The sequence below is a fragment of the Neopelma chrysocephalum genome, unplaced genomic scaffold, assembly GCF_003984885.1.
Source record: "Neopelma chrysocephalum unplaced genomic scaffold, ASM398488v2 Primary Assembly neopelma1_382, whole genome shotgun sequence".
Classification (NCBI taxonomy): Eukaryota; Metazoa; Chordata; class Aves; order Passeriformes; family Pipridae; genus Neopelma; species Neopelma chrysocephalum.
In genome coordinates this window covers 211,600-235,977 of record NW_020898046.1, presented here as the reverse complement: position 1 = coordinate 235,977, position 24,378 = coordinate 211,600, and the positions used below count along the sequence as shown (strand labels likewise).

Sequence of the window (24,378 nt, the reverse complement as noted above, 5' to 3'; positions counted from 1 at the left end):
CAATAAGGGCACACATGAATGGTTTTGCAGTATTAGATGTTGTGGACTACTGCTGACTTTTACAGTGCAGGATTTGTCCTCTGCAGAAAAGCTGTATTATTCACCTTCTGTGGAGCAAAGCTGGCACTGATAAAATCTACAGTAAGGCAGTGATGTGTTCTGTGTGCCATGTGTTGCTGTGCTCCTGTGTATTTGAATAAGATTAATGAATAAAATGTCACAAAAATCAAGATTAGCATATTGGATTTGAGTGGAAGAAGCTATTTACAGTGCCTAGTTATCACAGCCACTCTATCTGACATCATTTTATATGTTAGCTTAATGTTTATATTAAGCTTAATTGTTATGTACCCTATCCAAAATTCTTATTTAGGACAAATACTTTCACTATGCTTATTACTAGAAAATTTAATATATTTCAATTTATTCCTATTGTTTTTCCTAACAAGGAACTATAAAGTATAACAAAGACAACATGTGGAGGCCAGTAGTTTTAATTAAAATGCTACATATGGATAGTAATTTTCTTTTCAATTGAGACAAATGCAGCTGTTACCCTTCTGAAAACTGGGACTTGTATAAGAACCTGAAATACATCAGTGGCTATATTTTACCATATACATGAGCATTTTTTCCACTTACACTGTTCATGTAATTATACTATGCAATAGTGAGGAATGTTTTTAAGTCCTAATCAGTGTTAGAATGAAACTGTGAAATAAAGCCCATATTGGATGGCTCATAGCAACTTTTCTATTTACTGAAAGCCCCAGTTGTCCTGTATTTCATCCCAGCAAGCATGCATCACTTGGTTTAGTGACAGTTTGTACAAAAATGAGTTAATTGGGTCTCTGTTTTTGAGAGAAGTTTGCGTGGTGCAGAAGGAAAGTTGTGGGACAAATGGCTTTTTCTGCAGGGAAGGCCCCTTAAAAGTGACATTGAAGAAGAGAAGAATTGCCTGGAATTTTTTTCTTGATTAAAGGAAAATGGCAGTAGTTTTTTAGTGCTGACAGATCCCAGAGTTGCTGACATGGAGGCAAGACCATTTTCACATAAGTTCAGGAGGGACTGCTCCTGGAACACAGCTGCTGTGGAATGGTAATTCATAGCTCAGTCCCAATGCTGAAAGAGGTTTAGTATCTTCCACAAGGTAAAAGGGGAATTACACACTTGCTGGCCAAGGACCTCACTGAACAGATTCATCTCCTCACAAAAAACATGAAATGAAATCTGTTGACTTACTGACAGATTTTCTTCTTTATTAAGTTTCAGGTACACATGGCACAGTGTTATCGTCTGGGTGCTCATCAGTGTTGGCCCTCTAAAATAACACTGAATCACCTATTTGAGCATGGAAGAAAATGCAGAGAATTATATGCATTTCATAAACAATTAAAGAGGAAAAAATAGGTCAAATTTATACCAAGCAGCCTTGAGAACATCCTTTTTAAAGTATTTGTATTGTGAAGAAATGTGCATTATGTGAATCTCTGAACATCAAGAATACAGGCAAATACAATTGCAAAGCAGAGTAGAAGGCAGATTTTTAGTAGTGATGAGTCTTCTAGTCACCCAGCCTTTCTTTTGTATGCAGAGATGAAAGAAACAATTGAGGCAGATTAAAAGATCTTAAGTCAGAAGCAATGAATTGCAGACTGTCAGAAGCAACAGCATGCAGACTGTTCAGTGCAGTCGTACAATTTAAGATACATTACTGCATGTTCTTGTACAGCCTGTAATTGTTCTACCTGCTTTATCTAGTAAACGGCACATACACCTCAGCCCCCAAATTTTTGTCAAAGCAGAAAGTGCAAAGTAAAGAAATGGAGACATGATGTCTCCTCCTCTCCCTCCTGCTTTCTCCCCCACTGTCTCTACAGCCTGTACCAAGTACAGCTGCTTGTACTTCCGTATCCACAGACAACGGGTTCCACAGTCTTACTCAGGGGCAGAATTGTATCTGAACTACAGTACTAGATGCAAAGCTCCTAGCCTACTCTTTCCTTTTAACCACCAGTTATGGTTTTTTGCTTATAGTCCAAGGTAAATTCTTAGGCGTTGTCCAGTCAGAGCATAAGAGCTGTCCTTCTACCTGCCTCACCACTCTTTATGCATGAGTCAAACTATTGCTGCCTTCCTACTGTATGTCTTTCCAACCCCTCCTGTCATTCTCCCCAGTGCTATTTCTTCAGTAAGTTTGTTCATTAAGGGCTGTCTGTTATGGATGTACAAATGTTACAAGTAAAGGATACCTCCCTGCACCTGGGCTCCACATGCAACATAAAGATCTCATCTCCATTGTTTGGAGAAGGTTATGTTTAACCTAACATGGTTCTTGCTACAAAAAGCAATGTCTTAAGTCAGAACAGAATGGGTAATTCTGCTGTAGATAAAGCCTAAAAATTATTTGCTACTATCAACTCTGGTAGTTGGGGTATTAAGCTATAGAAAAACATTATCCAAATTGCAACTTCTGATCACTTAATGAACAACCTGGTGGCTAGTACACACCTCTGCTCTCTCTGTTGGCTTCTTTCCCAGTAGACTGGATTTGTACAAAAATGAGTTTGTACACCAGACTCTGGTGACTTGACTCATGTGGCTGATTGAATGCTTGGGGGACAGGGAGACTAAGACACAATTTTACAGTTAGGCCTGCCTTCTTGCAAGACCTACATGACAATGTGGGAGAAAGACAAAACCTGTCTGTAGCCAGGTCTCTGTCCTACTCTGACACCCCCCACACCAGTGCAGTTTGTATAGATGAAAGATCAGGCCAACCAAATACATTTTATCAAGAATTTTAATGGAAAATGATGCTATATTAAATTAGTATTATTTTCTTAGCTGATAATAGCCTCACAATATTTTTTATAATTAAGTTTGTGATGCACATGCTATCTTAATCTCTGATCTTTCCACAGGTAATTTGTTACACACATCAGTTCTGAACTGATTGACAAACTACTTTCCTGTGTTTTTATATAGCATTGTGCATACAATAGAGGCTACCATAATTATACTACAAAAGTGATAATTCCAAGAGGAATCGAAAGGCTGGGATATTTAGAGCCTGGTTCAGGAGCCATACAGAGTGATTCTGATTGACTCAGTTGAGAATAGATTAGACTCTTACCCAGTAGAAAGTAAGTCCTTCTTGCTGTTAAGAGCATACACATATTCTGAAAGCTGGCAAGGGGAAGTAAGCTCTCCATGTATCTTATAACAGAAGTGAAAAATTTCCCATTCTGCCCTTCCACAATATTCATATTAATGGTAGTGCATAGAGACCTCATTGGGGAATCTCAGAGATATTTCTTTTTGCTCCACAACCTTGTTTCTTCATGAAACCACCAGCCTGGGTACATGTTCTCAGCAACCGTACGTCATGATATAAACAGCTATAGAATTGGGAAGAAGCTAGAAATGCCAACTCATTCTATAAAGGCTCTCCTCTGACAGCTGCTTATCTACCTTTCTCAGCAGGAAATTTATTGGATCATTTTCTCATTTCCCAAGCTGTATATTTTTCAGTTATCTATGCAGTCTTACGTGTATTGGTGGCAAGACTCCTAGCTGAATATTGACTGTGTGGCCTTTCTCGCTCTCAACACCGGAACATGAACGTTCTTGTTAAAAAGATCCTACACATGCTATAAATTCTCAGCTGCCCATCTTATAAGGATGTACAGGCCTCTTGTAGAGATCTGCTAAGAAAGGCTAAGCACAAAAATAAGAAACTCCTCAATTGCAGTTAGGTCCGTCTCCTCTCAGGAGATAAGATTAATTTCAGGATCTAAAGCAGAAAGCCAGTCACTTAAGAAATTAAACGTACTGGAAAGCAGTCAAATTCAGTTTTCTTTAGAAAATGGCATAACTTTTTTCATTACCATATGGAAAACCAGCAGAGTCCTAGAACACAACTGGTGTTGATAGCAGCACACTACTGGCTGATCATTTTTATGAAGGTCACCCTGATTCATGCAGCTAGGCAGCATCTTACCACGATTTTTCACTTATCATTGTACTAGATCCTACCAAATGCAAATGCCACCTACTAAGCTGTTTCCCAAGAAATACCATGAAATCAAGACCAGAGTCCTTAAATTGTTGCTTGAAAATTGTTTTGCTTGCAGAGAATTAAAATTCTAGGGATGCAATCCTTGTGTGCATCAGCTAGAAACTAAGCATACCATATGTATGCCAACATATACTTTCTCAGTAATATTTAACAGCAATTAATCATGAATGTTCTTAAGAAGCTATTAAACAATATTATTCTCATTTACTTATGTTATAGCTGGCCTAAATGGAATCAGAATGATGATGAAATCTTCCTAGAACATCACAAAAAACCCATTTGAAAGGTGATACAAAACCCATGAATTCTCATTCTCAGGCTAATACTCTTTTTAAAATTTACACTGAATATTAACTCTACTGAAACAAGTGGCAAAATTCTAATTACTTAAGCCAAAACTTCACAGGAGCCCACATTGGAGGGTTTGTTTGTGTGTGTGTGTGTGTGTGTGTGTGTGTAAACCCAAACCAAATTGCCACAGATTTGGAACTTTTCCTTCCTTTAAGATGAAGCTATGAGGCCTGATTTTCTGTTTGTTTTAAAGTCCATAGGTATTATAGGTCCTGTTTATTTTCTGCAGGGCAAATACTTTTCCTCTTCCTGTTTTTTCCAGGAAGATTATTTGTATAAGCAGAATAAGTAGATAGCTGTTCTGTCAGTACAGGTACAAAGAAAATAATATCTGGGAAACCAAGCAGATTTTTTCTGATTCCTTCCTTTCTTCCTCTCCAGCATTTAATCCATAGTCTGTAAAGTTTGTGTATTGCTCATATTACAACAGGCTCAGAGACATCTGCTTAATTAACAGTCAAAATAGAAGCCACAGGAAACAAGAAAAAAAGGAAAAAAAAATATATGGAAGGTGTTTCCAGGGTCATGAGCAGACTTAGAAAGAAACCCTTATTTGTTAGATCTTGCTGCCACCTTAAAAGGAAATCTAATATTCAAACTTCAGTTAAAAACTGACCTATTTCTTCATGCTTCAAACTTAAACACAGTAGGAAAGCAAAAACTTGGAATTCCCCTAATATTTATGATGACAAAAAAAATTGTTATCAGGAGGAAAAGCATTTAGAATTTCAGTAACTCTAAGTGAACAACCCAAGATGGGTAGCTCCCTCTTCTCTTTTCAATTCAACCTCTCTTTTCATGTCATTTTTCACTTTGCTGTTAAGGATACGTGAAATTTTTCATATTTCGCGATAACTGCACAGTCAGCTTGTTGATTTCTCGCCCCTCAGAAAACAAAGCTTGTCAGTTGAATGTCTCAACATGAGCAAAGTGTCTAGCTTACTCTCTTTAGAAAATTAAGCATTATGTGACTAGAAACATCAACTGTTTCTAAGTCAGCAATGGTAGAAAACGACAACTGATTACTATGGAAGACAGCAGAAAGAATCTGTTAGTATCTTGCTAAGTATTGCTTATATAAAATTGAGACATGTTTATTAATTTATTTTCTTTTTTAAAGCTCGCAGCCATTGTTTTTCTCCTTTTAACTTTGTGCTTTAATACAGTCTAATTATGTAATGACAGCTTTGTAAATAATACTGAAGAGTATAATTTTGTTGTACTCTCAGATCCATTTCTGCAGATCTTTGCAACACTGTGCACCGTGCATGTATTGCATTGACCAAGCCTTTTAGTTGTTCATACGATAGCTGCACAGGCATCTGGTTTTATACAGCATTTCATACAGTGTAATAACTGCATAGAGATAACATACTACATGCAAACCACTTAAATTGCATCACATTTGCTGTGTCCCTATCTAAGGAATACTGTGTAACTCTCAGAAACAGAAACTGGACATAATTGTGGAGGAATTGTGTTAGTAAAATCTGTCCTTAAATGCAGTGGAGCCCTTAAATGCCTCAGCCAGGGGACCAGGACTCCATTTAGTTAGAGAGTTCTAATAATGCTGTTTGTACAGTAATACAATCAGGAGACAGTAATACAATCTGGAGGAAGTTGCAGCTTAAGTATTTGGCAAAAAATGGTGAGGAAGGAGTTAGTTCACACTACACATACTAGCAAAGTGGTTTGTGTTAGGAATACAGTGGGTATGAGCAAAGTTGTTCTTTAAGCCTCCTTGATCCTGAGACTGCTGTATGTCTGGCTATTTGTCCAGCCAGCGGGATGGCCTGAGGAGTCAGGGTAGATGCCTTGAATACCCTGTCTACAACAGCATTCAGATTCCCCTTAGAAAAGAGTCACTTACCTAAGACAGTGTCCAGTTTATCAACCCTTGGTACCGCTTGGCCTCTTGAGCTCAGGCTATTCTGCAGTTGTTTTGCATTGCCAGTTGCCCTCTGGTCAAATCAGTGGATTGCCTTCTGCTAAGGAAGTAAAAGGCTTCCTAAAACAAGACATTTTCTGGTCTTTCTCAGGCTATATCCTCCAGCCTTTCAGATACAAGAATCTTCTACAAGTCAGCTCCTCTGTGCAGGCTGCACACTAACAAGCATCAGTTCACATGCTGCTGCTTGGATTTGCTTTGTAGGGCCAGGTCCTCTCACTACCCCTAGGCTTCATGATTTGGGGCAAGTAGCACTGACCCTAAATGCAAGACTTGCCCCAGCTTTTCCTAGATCCCAGGTCCCTTTATTAATTTTCAGTTCTTTGAATAATATTCTTTCTTCCCAGGGCCTAGTAGGATCCACAGATGTGCTTTATGGTGGATTCTTTTGGCTTTGTTTTGCTTTTTCCCTCTTGGGCTTTTCCTAATCTACTCCAAATCCCCATGGGTGACACACTTTCTATGACTGCTCCTCTGGCTGCCTTGGTGGAGACCCAGCTCCTTTCAGCTCCTTCAGAGAGCAGCACCACTGTCACACAACACCAGTCTAAGCCTCTTGCCAAGCTCCTTTCAGCAGCAGTCAGCAGCACACCCCTGTTCTGCACCAGACTGTGACCATGCCACACTCACTTCTCACCCTTGCTCTTGGATAGTTTGAAACTAAAAGACAACATTTCACTGTAGGCCTGGGAGTAAGAATTCTAAATTAATTGTGGTGTGCAGATTTATTCTGTTAATAGCATGAGATGCTATAAATGCCTATTTACCGGTATAGAAAAACTGCCTGCTGTTTTAGTGTATAATTGGATTCCATGATTTATTTCATGCTGTATGAAATAATAAGCATAGGCTGGCTCTGACTTAGGCAGGCTTCAGCTCTGACTTATGCTCTCATAAACCTAGAGTAATTTGTTTGACTGCAGTGGAATTACTGTGGAGATTCATAGAGTTATAAAATCACCTGAAGAGTCTGCTGTAAGTATATTGCACATGAAAAGGAAGGCAAGGGGAACTGCTAAATTCAGTTCTGAGGGCCTTTATCTGAGTTTTGTATATCTAAGTAGAACATTCTCATACTAGTTGGCTTCTGTAATTTCAAATAAATTCAGTAGTGGTAATTACTACATTTTAATTACATTCTGAAGTATCGTTTGAATCCAGAACAAATAATTTGCCAATACTCAGACTAGTAGTATTGGATGCCTCATTGTTGATAAAAACATTTCTTCTGCTATATTGAAATCTCAGGTCCACTAGTAGAATTTGACTGGAAATGAAGTATTGAAGTCTTGAACAGTAAACTCATCACTGTTCTTTTGTCTGAAATCAGAAACATATGATTTTTCATGTATTTATCTGACATAAGAGGAATATGACAAATAAGCACATTTTATTGAAATTAAATTGTAGAGTAGAATCTGGTTTGCATTTGACTGCTGCCTCAGCATAACATTAGGGAGATTGCAGTACTGGCACATTTACCTTTCCTTTCAAATGTTCTGCCAAACTCCTGACTCTGTAGACAAAAGAAATCATGAAAGAGATTAGGGCTTGTTGGCATTGATATCCTGTGGTCCACACATTGAACATACTATGAGGAGTCTACCAAAAACACCCCTACATCTCTGTTTGGATACAACATTTAAAATTTGTATTTGTTTGTTAGAATGAGCTAGTTGCATAAGAGGGCCAGTATGCTGCTGCATGAGTTGTCATTACCCAACAAAATTGCTGGCAACAGTTTTATCCGAAAAGATCAACGCTACCTATTTTCAATCCTTGAAGAGACTATATTGAAAGACAACATTCTGCTATAGCATTTCTAGTTTACTGATTACATATTTATTATTTTAGCAGTTATTCTAAAGGAATAGCTTATGAGACAGTACCCTCAGTGCTTACCCTTAGGGTTAAGGATAGCTGCCAACATTTTAAGATAAACTTACTACAGGACTAAGCAATATTTTGGTCAGAAAAAATGCAGGATTGTAGCCAAATGCAAAAAGATGTAGTAATTAAAATAAAATGGCAGTATGTCACTTAAATAATGAGCCAATTGCAGAGTAAAAAGAATTTTAAAATAAATACTATTTTTACCATGTCACCAAAAGTTGCTGTCTTGGCAGCTTGGTTTATACAAATCAGGGACCTTGATCATACAAATGATCCTTTCTCTCACTGAGGTCCACCATTTATACCATGCAGCTGTTTACACCAATAAACTTTTGCAGACCGTGAATTGGGGAAAGAAGAATTCAGGTTTCCAGTTGCAAGACAAAATCAGAACATTTCAAATCGTATACTTCAAGCCTAAAAGATCATTTTTAAGAAATGCTGTCAAATAGTTTTCTAGCTGATTATTTGAGAAATGGGTATTTTTTTTAAGCCTAAATATTTTCCAATATCTGCCTATACTGTGGCACAGCCCTTTTTCCTGATTTAGCTATATGTCCAGAAATAATAAGCTTTCAATGAGGACAAAAATCAAAATGCATGTAGTTTAGAAATAACTCACTGGCAATATATAGTTATGCTTTACATTGTTTTCGTTCTTTAAGCTGTCAGTTTAATTATTTTTTCTTGTTAACATTTTATGACAGTGATTTGTTTTAGGGCTTAGTGAACTAGGGATAAAAACTCAAGGGGAAATTATGCAAATACATCTTGGGAAAAGCAAATTGAAACTACTTTAAGTGCTGCATTTTAAAGTTCTAGCAATCATACACACTAAAAAAAATTTGGTTGTTGACTTGGGCATCCATTGGAGCAGGCATGGCTGAGCTATGGGATAATTTGACAAGACTGTTCATAGAAGGAAGGTGAGCAGTTGCAGTAATTTGATAATCCACATTAAAACCCCATTTTGCATAAAACTCCTTCCAGCAACTCAGGATAGAGAAAAGAGACTGTACTAATTCTTAGAGACGGTTGTATTGAATTGGGCTAAAGAACATTGTGGAAGTAATAGCTCATTCTGTAATAAATCTTACTGTACATTTTACAGGGGAAAAAAAATATCTCTGATCTCTTGGGTTGTTGTCATTCTGGCATCTTTAGACAGTATTACATATACTTTTAAAAAAAAGCTATACAACAGCATTGCCCTTTGTGGGCTGTAGTGAAGCATTTTTAAGCAGAAATGTGAACGCTCTCATTAAACTGTTCAATCAGTGTTCTCTTAGGAATAGCAAATGTTTATTTAAAAAGGTCACAGGAAAAAAATTCAACACAGCTTCTGGGAGGCTGGAAGCACGTTAAGTGTGGGAGTTCATAGAGCTGCTGAACTGCAAGGTAATAGTTGGATTGAGAACAAGACACGGCAACATGCTGTGGGCTTGTTTTGACTGTAAATGATTTGGACTTTGATGAGTATTCTTGTGTGCAAGATCTGTTTCTTAGCAACGGAGTAGTGAGAAGTAAGTTGGCAATACGTGCACGAAGCATTCTGAGTCAGAAGTAGCTTTTTGCCTGTGGATGCAGTGGGGTGTCTTAGCAGTGCTTGCAGTGGGTAGTCAGGACCTTCAGAATGTTCCTCCTACATCTGGTGCAGGATTCTTTGTGGCCCTGCACTAATGAGCTGAGTTAATCCTCTTGGGCAAAGAAGGCAGCACCAGGACATCCTAATTATAGCCCTAGCCCAGGTCTGTTCTTCACTCAGCTGCTTAGGGCAGAGAAGCAGCCATGCAAGGTGAGCTCTAGCATGGGAAAGAGATAGAGCAACAAACTCAATTAAGGCATCTCTTTTACAAGTCTACCAGCCTATGTAGTCCTGTCAAAGTCTGGCACTTACAGCCTGCCACCTTCTTGGAAGGGATCCTGAAGTTCATTTGTACTTAACTTTTTGAATATACCATAGAGACAGAGACATTTCTTGGAGTGAGATTTGTTTCTGTCTCTTTCTGCTTAATTTTTGCTCACTCTACAGTGGAAGCTGACTATCTAGTTACCTAACAAAAATATTGTGTTGATACAAATTTTGTCATGTATTTGAATTGAGAGACTTAACACCAGTTTTTAATATGTAACTTATTTCGCAAACCAGAGAAAATGGAAGTTAAAGGATATATGACTTAGATTTTAATTTGTTTTAAAGTATTACCAGACAATCATTTTCAGTGGAGTTCTGCCAAATTCCATCCAGGTAAGGAACTTGGCTTGTAACCTTTTTTTGTTTTTTTAACCCTTGCTTCCAAACCCTCACCTGACTCTACTTCTACATTATTCTTCACTTACACATTTTACATGTAGTTCTGTATCATGACACAGGAACAAGCTTGAGATGTGATCCTTATCTGAAGCTAATCTTTATTATGGTTTTAGTTTGTTGATTTTAATTGCATTATAGTAATTTGAGGACCACATTCAGCCCATCAGATCCCAAGTCAGTGATTCAGTTTCATTTTGCATACTTGTTTTAACTCACAAAACAGGTGAGTCAAATACAAAATCATGTATTTGCATTACTTTTGTAATAAAAAATACCAGAAGAGGATACATAAAGCAGAATGCTGTAATATTCCAACCGAATTTGATTTTATTCTCTGCTGATTTGGTAAATGTAAACACTGAATCTGAACACGTAACTATATCATTTCACTATATTTTGATTTAGGACTTGTTTCATTTCAGCAGTATGGCTATGTTTGTTATAACGTCAAATATGTGAGAGGTTTATTTCATATTTATCCTTTTTTTATAGTCCTTCCTTGACACAGAATCTTACCTTGAATTTGAGTGTAAATAGATGACTATCTCCTTTTTCAATATGGAGTATTCATGCTTGCAGCAAAACACAGTCTTCTGATAACCTGATCCTGTCCAAGGTGGAAACAGTCGTGGCAGTGATGTTTTTGCTCTGTTGCATATATCTCAGTTATTCTGCAAAACACTTATCACTTTGGAAATAATCCTAATAGTTAAGATCCACCAAGAATTAATCTTCGACTCCACTCAGCAAATTATCTGCAGTTCCTATATACAATACTTATAATCCTGGCTTTTATATCTAGTATAAGGGGTATGTATACCTCATCAATAATATAAACAAGAACTGGAAGATTTAAAAACTTCTTTTTGCAGAGTTCTGGAACACTTTATAGTGGAAGATCATATTATAGATGTGCCCAGCCTTGGTTTTCATGCTGAGTACATTGCAGAATGTTGAAAATTTGGTAGCTTGGCCTCCACATATGATGGGGGGAGAGAGGAGTGATGGTAGAGTGGTGAATAACAAGGAAAAGAGGAGATTTGCTTTGGGACCATTAAGAAATTGGGGAGAGGGTTGGTTTTTTTTCTTATTTCGCAAAAACTTTTGCTTTGTTGCTTTTTCCAAACAAGGTTTTGTTTTCACCCGGATTTTCCAGTTGATTCCAACTGTAGCTCATATGGAAATATCTTTTCTTTTGAAAACCCTGGAATTTAGGTTATTGACTGTTGAGTATTGCTGATTGCCTGCTGGGAAAGAAAGCAGTATCGATGATTAATGTAATAGAAGGCAATTGTTACATCAAATTCTGATTTTTTATATAGGAAGAGTTCCATACAAAGATTATGATGTGTTATTTACAACACTTTAGAACATTGTAGCCTTTTATAGATGTAGAGCAAATTTTTCTTTTAGCCATACAAAAAGAATCTGATAGTGTTATTAAATTTCAGCTATAGAAGCACAAAGAACATGCTGTGTGGCAGAGTGAGTGCATGAACAGAGTTCGTCACTGTGAATTAGTACCTCTGTCTGCTTTGTCCTTTTTATTCCCCATTTTGTTTTTAAGTAACTCAAGCAATTTATTTTCTGTATTTCAATTTCTCAAGTTGCATAATGGTAAGAGTAATTTACCTGTATATGGACTAAGCTTTGTGAAGTGCCCAGAACCTCCCTCTGGCTAAACTGAATGTATCTTCAGAATTTTATTTATCAGCTCCAGCAGCTCTGCCGCAAACACTGAACTTCTTTACAAAGGTATTAGTGCCAGGTGGTTAATCCCTTTTGTTGTAGGTGTTTTCACTTTCCTAGCTCTGTTGCACTAAAAGGTGGCCCTCAAGCATCTCTGTAGATGAATTTGACGACACTGGAAGAATGACTTCACTCTGTTTAAAAACTTCATTTTGTATAATTACTGTTATGTTTGGGATTCGACGGCTTTGGTTTCATTTTTTTTTAATGTAACTCTTTGTTTTACAGATGAGGGCAGGAACGCAGTTGACCATGCAGGTGGTGCACATATTGTAGTAGACCATTTAAGGTCACTGTGCAGTAAAACAGATCCAGCCAGTGAGAAGCTCTTGACTGTCTTTTGTGGCATGCTGATGAACTATAGCAATGAGAATGGTAAACAACACCGAAAATTTGCTTTCTGTCTACCAGGAGAACAACTCCAACAAAAAAAAGATAAAAAGTTAAAGTCATCTGTAGGTTTACATTGTGGATACTAACACTAAGCTGTTCTGAAAAGATGAAGGACCTCAGTTCACATATACAGTTTTCTGTTTCAGTAAAATTATGTTCCCCAAAAAAACTAGATATATTCCTGACACAATTCCATATAGCATATTGTATAAAGTTTTAAGATCAACATCTAGAATTTACTTCTTTTAAAAGCACTGCATGAAGATGTATCGTACACCTTAGGAAAAAAACAGATTACAGAAGTTAATTAGAAGGCTACATTCAGTCCTCTCTTTTTCATTTAGTATCAAATAAGACTAATTTGTTGCAGACATGCAGTGATGTTAATGATTTGGGGGTATGTATGCCAAACAATTAATAATTTTTCTCCTTGTGAAATGTAAATAAAACATGTTATGTTCTTCTGAGTTAAATGGGGAATCATTTATGGGTATGGTCAACACTGTTCTGTGTCTACAAATTTTTATGTTCTTTATCCTGTTAATTGGAGATGCTTAGGGGCTGGGGCAAAAACCAAGATAGTATCTTAAGTGAGAAACCCTTGACCACTGAGAGTAACAAAAAATAGCATTCTACATTAATTGTACAAACTAGTACCTAGTTTGTTTCTGCACACAAGTATGTTAATATGCCAAAGCGTATTTATAGTGTTCACACAGTTTCAAGCTTTCAAAATTTGAAGAAATGTGGGATGAGGAAGGCTAAATAGGGCTGCTCTCTTGACTTGCGATGGCACAGATTGCAAATGTAGTTAGTAATCACTTTGTTTCTTCAGTCATGCCCATTTCATGAATTGCAGTGCTTTATCTTAGGAAGAAATATCTTCTTTATTAGGTACTCACCATTTCCTGAAAGATATAATTTGCTGTAACTTCCTGTTACTCACTTTCCAATCCTGTGTTCCTAAAACTCTTCTAGTTTTCAGAATGGTTTTACTGTATACATTTTTAATCTGCTTTATCATCTCTTCTAGCATAATTTCCATGTGTGTTTTCTGTGCCATCTCTGTGGAGATCTCATCTCTTACTGTTACTCATTCAGCTCCAAATACAACTGTTGTATGTCTCACCTCTTTCTCTTGTTCTTTTTTTTCCTCCTCTTTTATTTGTATTATCTAAGAATTCTTGTTTCCAGTACTTCTTCCATCTTCTCTAGAGAGCAACTTTCTAGTTCCTTTATTTCATATAGTCTTCAGGAGCTATTTTGCTTGCATGAGTGTCACATTTATTACATATCATAGCGTTAAGTCCGTGTTTTCTTTGTCAAAATATTTGGAACAAATAGATATTCTCACCTTTAAGCTACTGGAATCCTGTGTATTAATTAAGACTAATGAGCATACAGTATACTTGGTAGCTCAAGACAGACGAGTCCAAAAGCGATGTGTAGAGATACTGTTATCAGTTTTGCTTCAGTGACCAAGCTCCCAGCAGATCTTCCCTAGGAAAACTAATTATGAGATAAATCTCCCAAACAAGCAGCTTCTGAAGAGCTTAACTGTTATGAACATTGAATAAATGACTCATTCCATCTAGTTAGATAGCTTATTCTGATGCAATCAGTAAAGCAGTTGTGTAGTTCAGTGACAACTAGGAGGATTCACTAGCTGCTCTCCTCTCTGCTAAAGAACATCTTTCATCTCACACACTGACACAATATTCACAAGAGCTGCTGAAGCCAATGTCAGAAGTGATAAATGCAGGAGTATTCCCAGCTCTTGGATTTGGGTGCACACCACCCCCCTGTTCTGCCACCACATCAGGGAGGAGTGCTGGGGGCTTACCAAACCTTCACCCTACCCCACATACTTGGTGGTCTCCATGACGAAGGGTCCCTTTTGGTGGGAACCCAGCTCGTGTTTGGCCCAGCACCCGTGGGTATGCTGTGTAAAATTTGCTCATTGACTGGGGCAACCACTGAATTGAACCCCAAATAATATGCCAAATCAATATTAAACAAAAAAAAATTAAGAAAAAGAGGAGAAAAAGGATTTAGAGGACTAAATTTTTAGAAGAAAATTCAGTGACCATACCTGTAGCATGTGAATGGAGAAATGCATAGTTGACCTGTCTTTCCAATTTTTTTTAAGAACCACAAGTACAATTGGACCATAGTTGTGAACTGATAAAAATATCACTTGTGGACCATCATAAATTTTCAGGACAGCAGTCAATGTCAGCTAGAAGCCTGAGATAACCACTTACTTCCATGCATTGCAGCATCAAGTGGATAATATTCTGACTAAATGCAGTTCTTTACTGATCTGTTAAACATCAAAACTGAGATTGCCCTGACAGTTAATTGTGGTCACAGATTAGTGAATATCATTTTCAGGATTTACTTGCAAAGGTTTGGTCCCAGTTACTTACGAAGAAGATAAACACTGCATTGGTTTTGCTGAAGGATGAGCAGTATGGGATTGCAGCCTAGAATCACGTTCTTTGTAGTTATGGAAACCAATTGGACAAAAATAAAAGGAAAAATATTAGGTAAGGAGGGAGGTGTTCCAGTCTTTGAAATAGCACTTCTACCTTCTTTTTTCATGTTTCTGTAATCTTTTCCAGCTTAGCATGCTATGTTACAAAATCACAGGTGGGGACTTTGAAGATTTCTTTACTGCTCTTAATGACTTGCACTCTTTTAAGTTGCACTAGCTATCTAGACAAGGACCATTACAGCAGAGTTGGCTCTTAGTTGCATCTAATTATCTGTGAACACCGTAATATTTTCCAATTATTAGCATTTTATGAGCAAAGAGTATATAAATTGTTTTATTTGATTCTAAACAGTTTGTCATTCCCAGTCAACCAATTGCCTTTTTCCAATAGCTACTGCTTTATTAGTAGTAACTATCAACTACCTCATATTTTTTTAATATGAGAGACTCATTCTTGAGTACTTTCAGGGATTTATCACACTGAGTTATATAAAAAAGGCAACTGAAGAGCATCTACAAGTAAGATTTTCTTTTTCCAAACAGAGCAAATTAATGGAGCATACTTGTGTCTCATCCTGATTCTGGACACTCTGCTTGCAGTTGTAACTCCATTTATAACGCTGTTATCTAAGCTTTAAAACTAAGATTCTTTTTACAAGGTTCTTGTGTCATCTGCTTGTGTTCAGGAATTATTTTTGCCTACTATCTCTCAATTCTTTCTTTGCTTCCTTGGTATCTTATTTCATTAGTAAGTACAGAGTTAAGAGGACAAACTCAGCTTTGGCATCTCTTGCAGTTCTTTCAAGCTGAAAAGAAAGTGTTGATATTTAATTGCATTGCTAGAAATCAGAGGGGTTTTTTCTTATGGAAAACATCCCTATGCCTTCTGCTCAGGTTATCTTGACCCTCTTGTCATAATCGTATTTTACTACGCAAATTCAATCAGACACAAATAGTTCATTCCTGCTTTCCATTATTAGTCTCTGTGTAGCTATGAATCTGCTTAAGAGCAAGAAGCAAAGCGGGCTTGGATAAAGAGAGAAAAACTAATAACTAATCTAATAAAACTAATAATCATATGCAAACACTCTTTTACTTGAGTTAGAAACATGAGTAGTTATTCTGCAGATCTCATAATCCTGTGAGCCAAGACTATTTGCAAGTTAATGGGATCAGTCTGTAAGGTAACTAATTGTCTCTTGAGATCTCTAAAACAAACCATGAAAGCCTTTTTAAAGAAATACAGAAGTTATGCAAGAACTAGGCCAATTGGCTTATTAGGTAGTCACATTGGAGATCAGTAGTTAGCTGGATACAGTATGCATGTGTGAAAGTATACATACATTTATACATATGGGCATATAGTAGATAAAAATAATTATGTTTATAGATTCCTTCACCATTTCATTTCATATTAAATTTCAGTCTGTCAAGGTTCTCTTTCCTTCGGTGCCTTTGTAAAAAGTGACATCCCGATGTTAAATCATACAACTGCCAAGCCTTTCTGATTCTCACAAAACTCTTAGCAACTGGAATTAATGTTGGGGACTGATGTGCACTGTGACCATCTGCAGAAATTATGTAAATACACAAGAAATGGAAGGGAGATTTATGGCACCATTACTATAGTCTAAAAGCAATATTTCAATAATGCTTCCTCCTAAGATTTACCTTTGCTAATTTTCATGCTTGCCGTGGTTTTTGTTTCATTTACATCACAGCTAAAGATGTCTAGCATGCTTTCAAGACTTAAATATATTTAAATGCAAAGTAGCCTAAAGTATGTAAAAGCAGATAAAAAGTATGTTCCTTATGATAGTGAGATAATCAATACAATCACTTTTATGTTATGTGATGATTTAATATAGCTGTGGGGATTGCAAGCACGTTTCTCTAGGGTATGAAATCATGCCACCAATTTGTACAAATTCCTTCAGCATTATAATCACAGTTGCTTATGGGACACAAATGATGAGTATTTTCTGAAATTCTTTTCAAAATCATGAACTAGCCTAAATCAGAGTTTTAAACAAAAATACCCCCAATAAAGTTCTCAATTTGGGATATTCTCCCCAGATCTTACTCTTTGGAGTTTCCATGTGTGTCACCGAAGGACATGGAGCCATTGAAATTCAAGTTTTAGGTAGGTAATTCTTTGTGCTGGCGCATGTATTGATTGCCTTTTATATACCTGTATATGCATCTGTACAGCATCACTGTCAGTGCTTTTCACCCCAAAAGAACACAGAGGCATTTTACTAGTGCAACATGTGATAGCAGTGTAAAATGTGGCTTTGAGTCATAAGTTCAGAAGAGGCATTCAGTTTTTCATGCTTCCTGCTCACTGTGCATAAAGTTCTGCTTAGGAAGCTGTTTCATCCTGAGACACGATGTTGCCTGGCTTCATGGCTTGCTTTAGTCCTGTGTCAGGCAACTGCTTGTAGGATGGATGCATGTGTCCCCTGAATTTGTCTCCTGCTCTAGTAGGGCATTAACACTTCCTGCAGTGAAAGGCCAAGATACGCAGTTAATCCAAGTTACCCAGTCTGAGGTCTTTCCTCAGACAGATACAGAACTGCTGGCAGTCTTTTCAGCTAAGACTGAACCACTTAGATGCTTTTAATTTCTCTGAACTAAAAAGTGCTGTAGGTCTCAATACCTGTGAGATGCCTAATACTTTTCTCTTGAACTGCTTAATAGACTTTGCTAGAGAAAGAACCTCCTACTGGTGGTAATGACAGATGTAAATGTCAAGTCCAGAATTTGTATGGCAAGCCCAAGCTTAAGTATAAACATTGCAAATAGCTGCTGGCAGCCTTTTATTTTCAAAGATCTCACCTCCTATGCAGCTTTGTGACTCATGGGGTTGTCCTGTCTTCGTCAAAAGAGAAAATTTATCCTTTTGCTTACTGCTGTTAAGGCAATGGTTACCCTATTGACAATTCTTGTAATGCCATTCTTACCACTGGAGACAATTCCTGTACTCAGGTGTCATCCTTCTACTCCAGGGAAATGTGACTGGTATGGAGTCTATAAGTCTATAATACCTGACTTTTGACTCAGTACAATTGTCCTTTCTTAGTATATGGGTTTTTTTTCCTTTTTTTCTTACTTGGAAATTCTAGAGGCCCTTTAGTCAGTGCACTCCGTGCTTTCTTGACCAATATTATACCCTTTTGTTTGGCTCTAAAGATTCCTGTTTCCTTTCAAAGATGGATGTGGTTTCCCTTTTTCCACTCATCTTTTCCTCCATGCTTTTTATATATTTTGTATTAAGAAAGACAGCAGAAAAAAAAAACCCTCCTCAAAATTGAGAGTTTATGCTTCTGATGTCAGAATGAAGTCCATAGAGTTCATTCTTTGTCCATTACAGTTGGATAAAGTGATTTTTAGAGTGACTAAAGGTATAGTCTAGTAACAAAGCAATTTCTTTCCACATAATGTTCTATGGCATTTGTGGTTTGTGTCTTTGTTCTCCCACTCTCCATGACTACCAGTTTTCCTTCAGAATTTTTAAGTGTCTGCAGGGGACAATCACAAAACAAGGACAAAACCAGATTATTTACCAGTAACTTGAGTTCTCCTACACAATAATTTTCTCCACAGAACCATCTCCCCCTGCTCCAATTTTCCTATTCAGAGACAGATTTTTACAGTCAGTTTGGATTGAAGTAGGAGGGTGTAGTAGTGACTCACACATCTGCCAGAGGTAAAATGGCATTCAATGCATGCGCTAGTACAATTTGTACTTACCTGAAATTTGACAACTTCAACAGCTCTTTGGTGTCTGACATGGCGTTCTCATAAATTTCACTAAAGATCATGAATCTGTGGAAGAGATAATCCCTCTCCCCAAAAAAGGAAATTCAGTTACTGGTAAGTAATACAGTTTTATTAAAGATGTCAAGCCATAAGGATTCCTGCTCATCCCCACTAACCTGTAATAACCATGGCTTTTACTTACTTAGTGTGCCAAATTGATAATTATTATAAAAGTCTTTTATGCTTAATAAAAATGAGCTAAATATTCTGGAATATTTTCATAATTTTTATTATATGAAAATTTCAAACACATTTGGCAGAATTTTGAGGGCAAAGAGCTTTTTGAGAGCATGAGATGGTACTAAACTTGCTAAACTGAAGATGTAATATGTTTTTATCTCCCTGTAAAAATCTGCAATTTTTTATGGCTGTGATCCCACAGATATAAAACCTCCAACTGATTTCAGTTGCCTAGAATGAATTCCTTAAAAAGGAAAACAACAAAAAAACCCCAAACGCAAAAAAAAACCCAGAAGTCCCCTGTAGGGCTTGACCCAAAGCTAAATGAAGTAATACAATTCTCTTGACTTCACTGGGCTTTGGATCTTTGTCTTTTGGGTCTGTAACATTTAAACATAGTCAAAGTGCTTGGAAACAAAGGAAAAAAGATGCTTAGGAAAATTGCTAAACAACATCTGGTGTGTTTATTTAAGTCTGCTTCATTCTATTCAGCTGTAAAACAATGTTTTTCTTCTTTGCTATGTTATAGGTAAAATGTGTAAGAGAAAATATCGTTATAAATAATCTTTCAAAACAATCATGTTTCTGCCTAACCATCAAAGCATCTTTCTATTTGCAGACATCTAGGAGCAATAACTTTCTTACTTGTAAATACTATAAACTTTCATCCTATGCAAGAAATTATCAGAATGGCTTCTAAGGACTTTTCTTAAACCTTCCATTTTTTGTCTTTATTAAACTTTCTTTTTTCTCAAGCTCCTCATAATCTACATTGTGACTTCCTGTGTTTATAAAACTTTTCGTGTTTATTTCAGTGCCAGTTTATATTCATCCTAATTTTAATTTTCCGGTTTTGATCTTTAATAATAAAAAGAGTATGTAGAAAAAGTTCTCAGATAAATAACTATTTCACTGACCTAGTTTAGGTTGATTTCAGCCGGCTCGTCTCAGTGAGCCCAGAATCAAACCTGACATGTATTAAGAACCTGATAACCACAAAATTGTCAGTAGCTGCATAACTCACTATACCCTATGACCAGATCAGGAAGGAATATTTCTGGGAATACATCCCATTGCCAGGGACAAGGAGAATTATGAGTCCATATCTCAACTCTGGACCTGATAGTGTAGCAGAGTAGAGGAGACAGACATTTAAATGCTGCTTAGCCTAGAAGTTGCTTTGTGTGAAAAATGCTTTTTTGGTTAAAGGAATGGTACTACGAACAGAAATGCTAACTCACTCTTGTACTTTCTTTTTATGTAGATACGTTGCAGTCACAGCTTATCAATATGGGTGTTATTCCTACGTTAGTGAAATTGTTGGGTATTCATTGCCAAAATGCAGCTCTGACAGAAATGTGCCTTGTTGCATTTGGCAATTTAGCAGAACTCGGTAAGTCCATGATATTAATCTCAAATTCACATCCAGTTAAGTCTTAGTTAAAGACTAACAAAAGCTTTGCCCTGATGCTTGTTCCATTCCTTTTGGTACAGTCTATAATAATAGACAAGCAGTTCCTGCTTATTTTCCGTAGAGTCTATAATTGTCTTTTTTTTTCACCTTCAGTAACTGAAATTTATTTGGGTGCTTAATACAATCTTATGTTTTATGTTAATGTTCTTCAGCGCAACTAAACATGTTTTAAATCATCCAAACAGTATTTCCATAGCACTGCTACTTACTGTGAATTATTTATTAATAATATAAATATTGTATCCTGGTGTTGGTCGACAAAGTTTTATCAGGATTAACTTTGACTCATGAAAATCTCTGAATGAAACTGAGACAGGCACAGTTCATTAATCTGCCTATACAATATTCTTTTAGGTGAAGAGTTTTAACATGTTCTAGTCTAAATGCTTCCATGTGTAAATCATGAATAGATGTTACTTTAGCAGTTTTAGTTACAACTTCATTTAAATTGAAGTTTGTAGCCCTGCTTTGATCCAATGTCTTTGTAACTGGATTAGTTTTCATTGGAATTCGATCAAGTGTAAATCAACAGGTTGTTACAGCCTGTGTTTTATTATCACTTGTGTTTTACATTGCTATTCTTTTGCTAACCTATTCAGTGAAATTTTAGTCTTATGAGTTTTTTTGCACTGCAGTAAAATAATATAGCAGTTATGATATCATCCTGTTTTTCTGAGAACATTCAGCAGTTCAAAATATGAAAAATATATCTCTGAGTTTGTAGTGTTTGGTGGCCTGAGTTCATAGATTCCAAGGCCAGAAAGAACATCATATCTAGTGGTCTGATCGTACACGATACCTTCACTTACAGTAGACAACTCCTCTTAACAACTCAACAACAGAAAGATCCATCAAAGTAGCACTAAAGAAGTTAATAGATGACAGGTCTTCAAGATGGGCACTGTGTACTGTGTCTGCACAACAGAAAGTATAATAAGAGTCATACACTGAAAATTCTAGTGCTTAGATGCAACTAAAACCATAAGGATATTAAATACAAGAAATGGTAGCCTCATGGAGAACTACATTGCCTTTCCCTCTTTGGAAAGATCCAGCCTCTGTCCTGTTGAGGAACAAGAACCATGGGAAAGAAGCTTAACAATAGCTGCTTCCTTTCCTGTTATATGATGAAAAGGTCCTCATTCTTTAGGATTGGCACCAAATTAATTTAGTTTGTAATACTTTAATCTCCCTTAAGCAATAGTTTAGTCAATCACATTGTAATTGTATTATTTTATTTTTGCCTTGTAACTTCAGGCAATTTTTTGGCGGAGTTACCATTTTGCATCACTTAAGAGTCAACTGCATTACACAGATCCCTTGGAAGGCATTAAATGACTCTTATTCTCTGTAAAGCAGGGCACAAACCAATAAAGAGAGTGATGAATCTCCTTTTAAAAATACTGGAAAAATCAAAAATCCACTTAGAATATGCTGTGCAACTGTGCATAGTGAGAAAAAACAATAATGGAACATGCACAAAAGAGTCTAAGTCTTCAGTTCATGCTTTTCCCAAGTCCTTGGGGTCAGTTCTACATTAAAATAATCCCTAGCCATCGATCAGAGCAATAGCAAAGGTGCTGGAAGATTTTCTAACTACAGATGGCCCTCAGGAGGTGGCAACTGGAGAATGCAGAACACCAGCCCTACCACCTGCATCCCTTGTAATACTGCCAGAGAGGAGGAATATGATACAGGCAGTGGAATAAGAGATGCTTTTGTTGAATGTACATTTGAAGATCTGCTGGCTAATCTGCTGGTAGGAAGCCCATCCATCTGTAAAAGCTGCTTTATGCTCTCTGTGCAGGGTGAGATGGCCCAGCAACAGCCACACACAGATTTCAAAAGAAATGTCAACATCGTGAAACCATATAAATATTAAAGCACTGAGTGCAAATCTTCATCTCTCCCATAGAAAATGTGGTATATAACCTGCTCTTCTTCCTGTTAAGATGAGGGAAATCAAAGACTTAATATATATTTTTGTACTGTTACTGTTTCTATAGCTACCTTTACATTTTGTTGGGCAAAACCAGCCCCAACAGCCTTGATCATATATTTATATAGTTTTTACAGCCTTAATCATAATAAATTCAGGTCAGCACATTTATCTGAAAGTGTGAGACATGTATCTTTTCATTTTGTGACAAGCACGAGTCTATTGTTCTTGTCTGTCAAGAGCACTATTAGTCATCTTATTGTGAATAAAGAGTCATCTTACCAGTAAATAAACCTGGTAACAAAGAGAAAAGAAATAATCCTACCTTTTGATGTGGTTTGTTTACTTCATACTGAATTTTTCCTTTTGCTTCACAGAGTCAAGTAAGGAGCAGTTTGCCTACACAAACATTGCTGAAGAGCTTGTGAAACTGTTCAAGAAGCAAATAGAGCATGATAAAAAAGAGATGATTTTTGAAGTTTTGGCTCCCCTGGCAGAAAATGGTGAGAATTTTTTCTTGCACTATCTTTCACTCTTTCCCTTAGGTGTATTTTGGTATATTGCTGTCTCTTTCAGGGACTAAATGCAGAGTAACTGGCTGCTTTGTTCAGAAGTCACTATGGCTGACCCTTCTGATGGTAGTTTCACGCACGGTGAATAGGTCTTCATTTTTTTGTCGAGCGTATGACAGGAGCCAACAAATTGTTGATGCTAATTCCATCTCTGATTCACTCTATGATTATGTTATATTTTATTTCCCTGTGCCCTCACTGGGAATATCAAAAACTGCTTTTTAAGAGAGCTTTACAATATTTGTCTGCAAAAGCTGTCTCAAGCATGCATAGACCTTGCAGCTCCATGACATCATTTCCTGGAATCGCAGAGCCACTAGCAGTTCCATTTCCTATGGACATTATTTTTGCTAGGGACGTGTTAATTGCAGAGCTAAGAGATGGACACTCCATTTAATGTTTGTTAAGAGATCATAGGAATTTAATTTGGGTGTTTGGTGGCATATAGTGTGGTAGCTCCAGGTGGCCTCTGGGAGTTTCATTCACTGCTCAAGCCGGAAGTGATGTACACCTGATGACCCCTCTGGGATGTTCCTCCCAAAGGAACAAAGGGTCGTACAAAGGTGGTTTGTGCAATCTGTCATCTGCCCTTAGTGAAAATGGAGCTGGACAGAAGTGGGAAACACTTCTAAGTATGGAAGACATCACAGTATTTGATGGCTCTATAACTTTGTTTTAACCATCTCAGCATTAAAGCTTGTTTAAATTTAATAACTTATTAGATAAAATTGTAAACTCTAAAGATTTAGGTTTCATTCTACTCTGTGTACATACACACTCTGTGTGTGTGTGTCTTACATTGTATAAATTAAGATAAGCTTTAATTTAAAAAGCTATTTTGACTTTTAAGTGGTATGGGAAATAAATTCCTTTTTTCAGTTCTAAAGCTGCACATTTTTTCCAAAATATATTCATTTATTATATAATAACTAGCAAGTTGCTCTGAGTTATTCCATTCTCAGGGACTGACATGGGATAGGGTTGAACTTTTTGTATATTTGACGTATTTCAGTTCGAATGCTTAATTTTTCTTAGACTATGTTTTTTAGTTGCAGTTAGATTTGAGAAGTTCACTGCTGCTGACCATAACTCAGGTGCTTGCATGTACGAGGTAGTCAGCTGAGCATTTCCACTGCAAATTCAAGGCATACTTCAATGAGTTCAT

At 36.9% G+C, this 24,378-nt stretch overlaps 1 protein-coding gene across 4 annotated transcripts in view; it reads left to right on the top strand.

The window, feature by feature from the left end:
* Positions 1–24,378, top strand: part of RAP1GDS1 (Rap1 GTPase-GDP dissociation stimulator 1) — a 60,827-nt gene that overhangs the window by 22,246 nt on the left and 14,203 nt on the right. The window contains exons 1-4 of one of the 4 annotated variants that reach the window (XM_027706570.1): positions 12,621–12,711; positions 17,303–17,369; positions 20,493–20,621; positions 23,019–23,144. In XM_027706570.1, coding sequence (XP_027562371.1) covers positions 12,703–12,711; positions 17,303–17,369; positions 20,493–20,621; positions 23,019–23,144 — 331 coding nt within the window. In that variant the 5' untranslated portion in view covers positions 12,621–12,702. Of the gene's footprint in view, positions 1–12,564; positions 12,712–17,302; positions 17,370–19,045; positions 19,103–20,492; positions 20,622–23,018; positions 23,145–24,378 lie in introns of those variants that run through there. The other 3 variants (XM_027706569.1, XM_027706567.1, XM_027706568.1) reach the window with 3 other exon arrangements.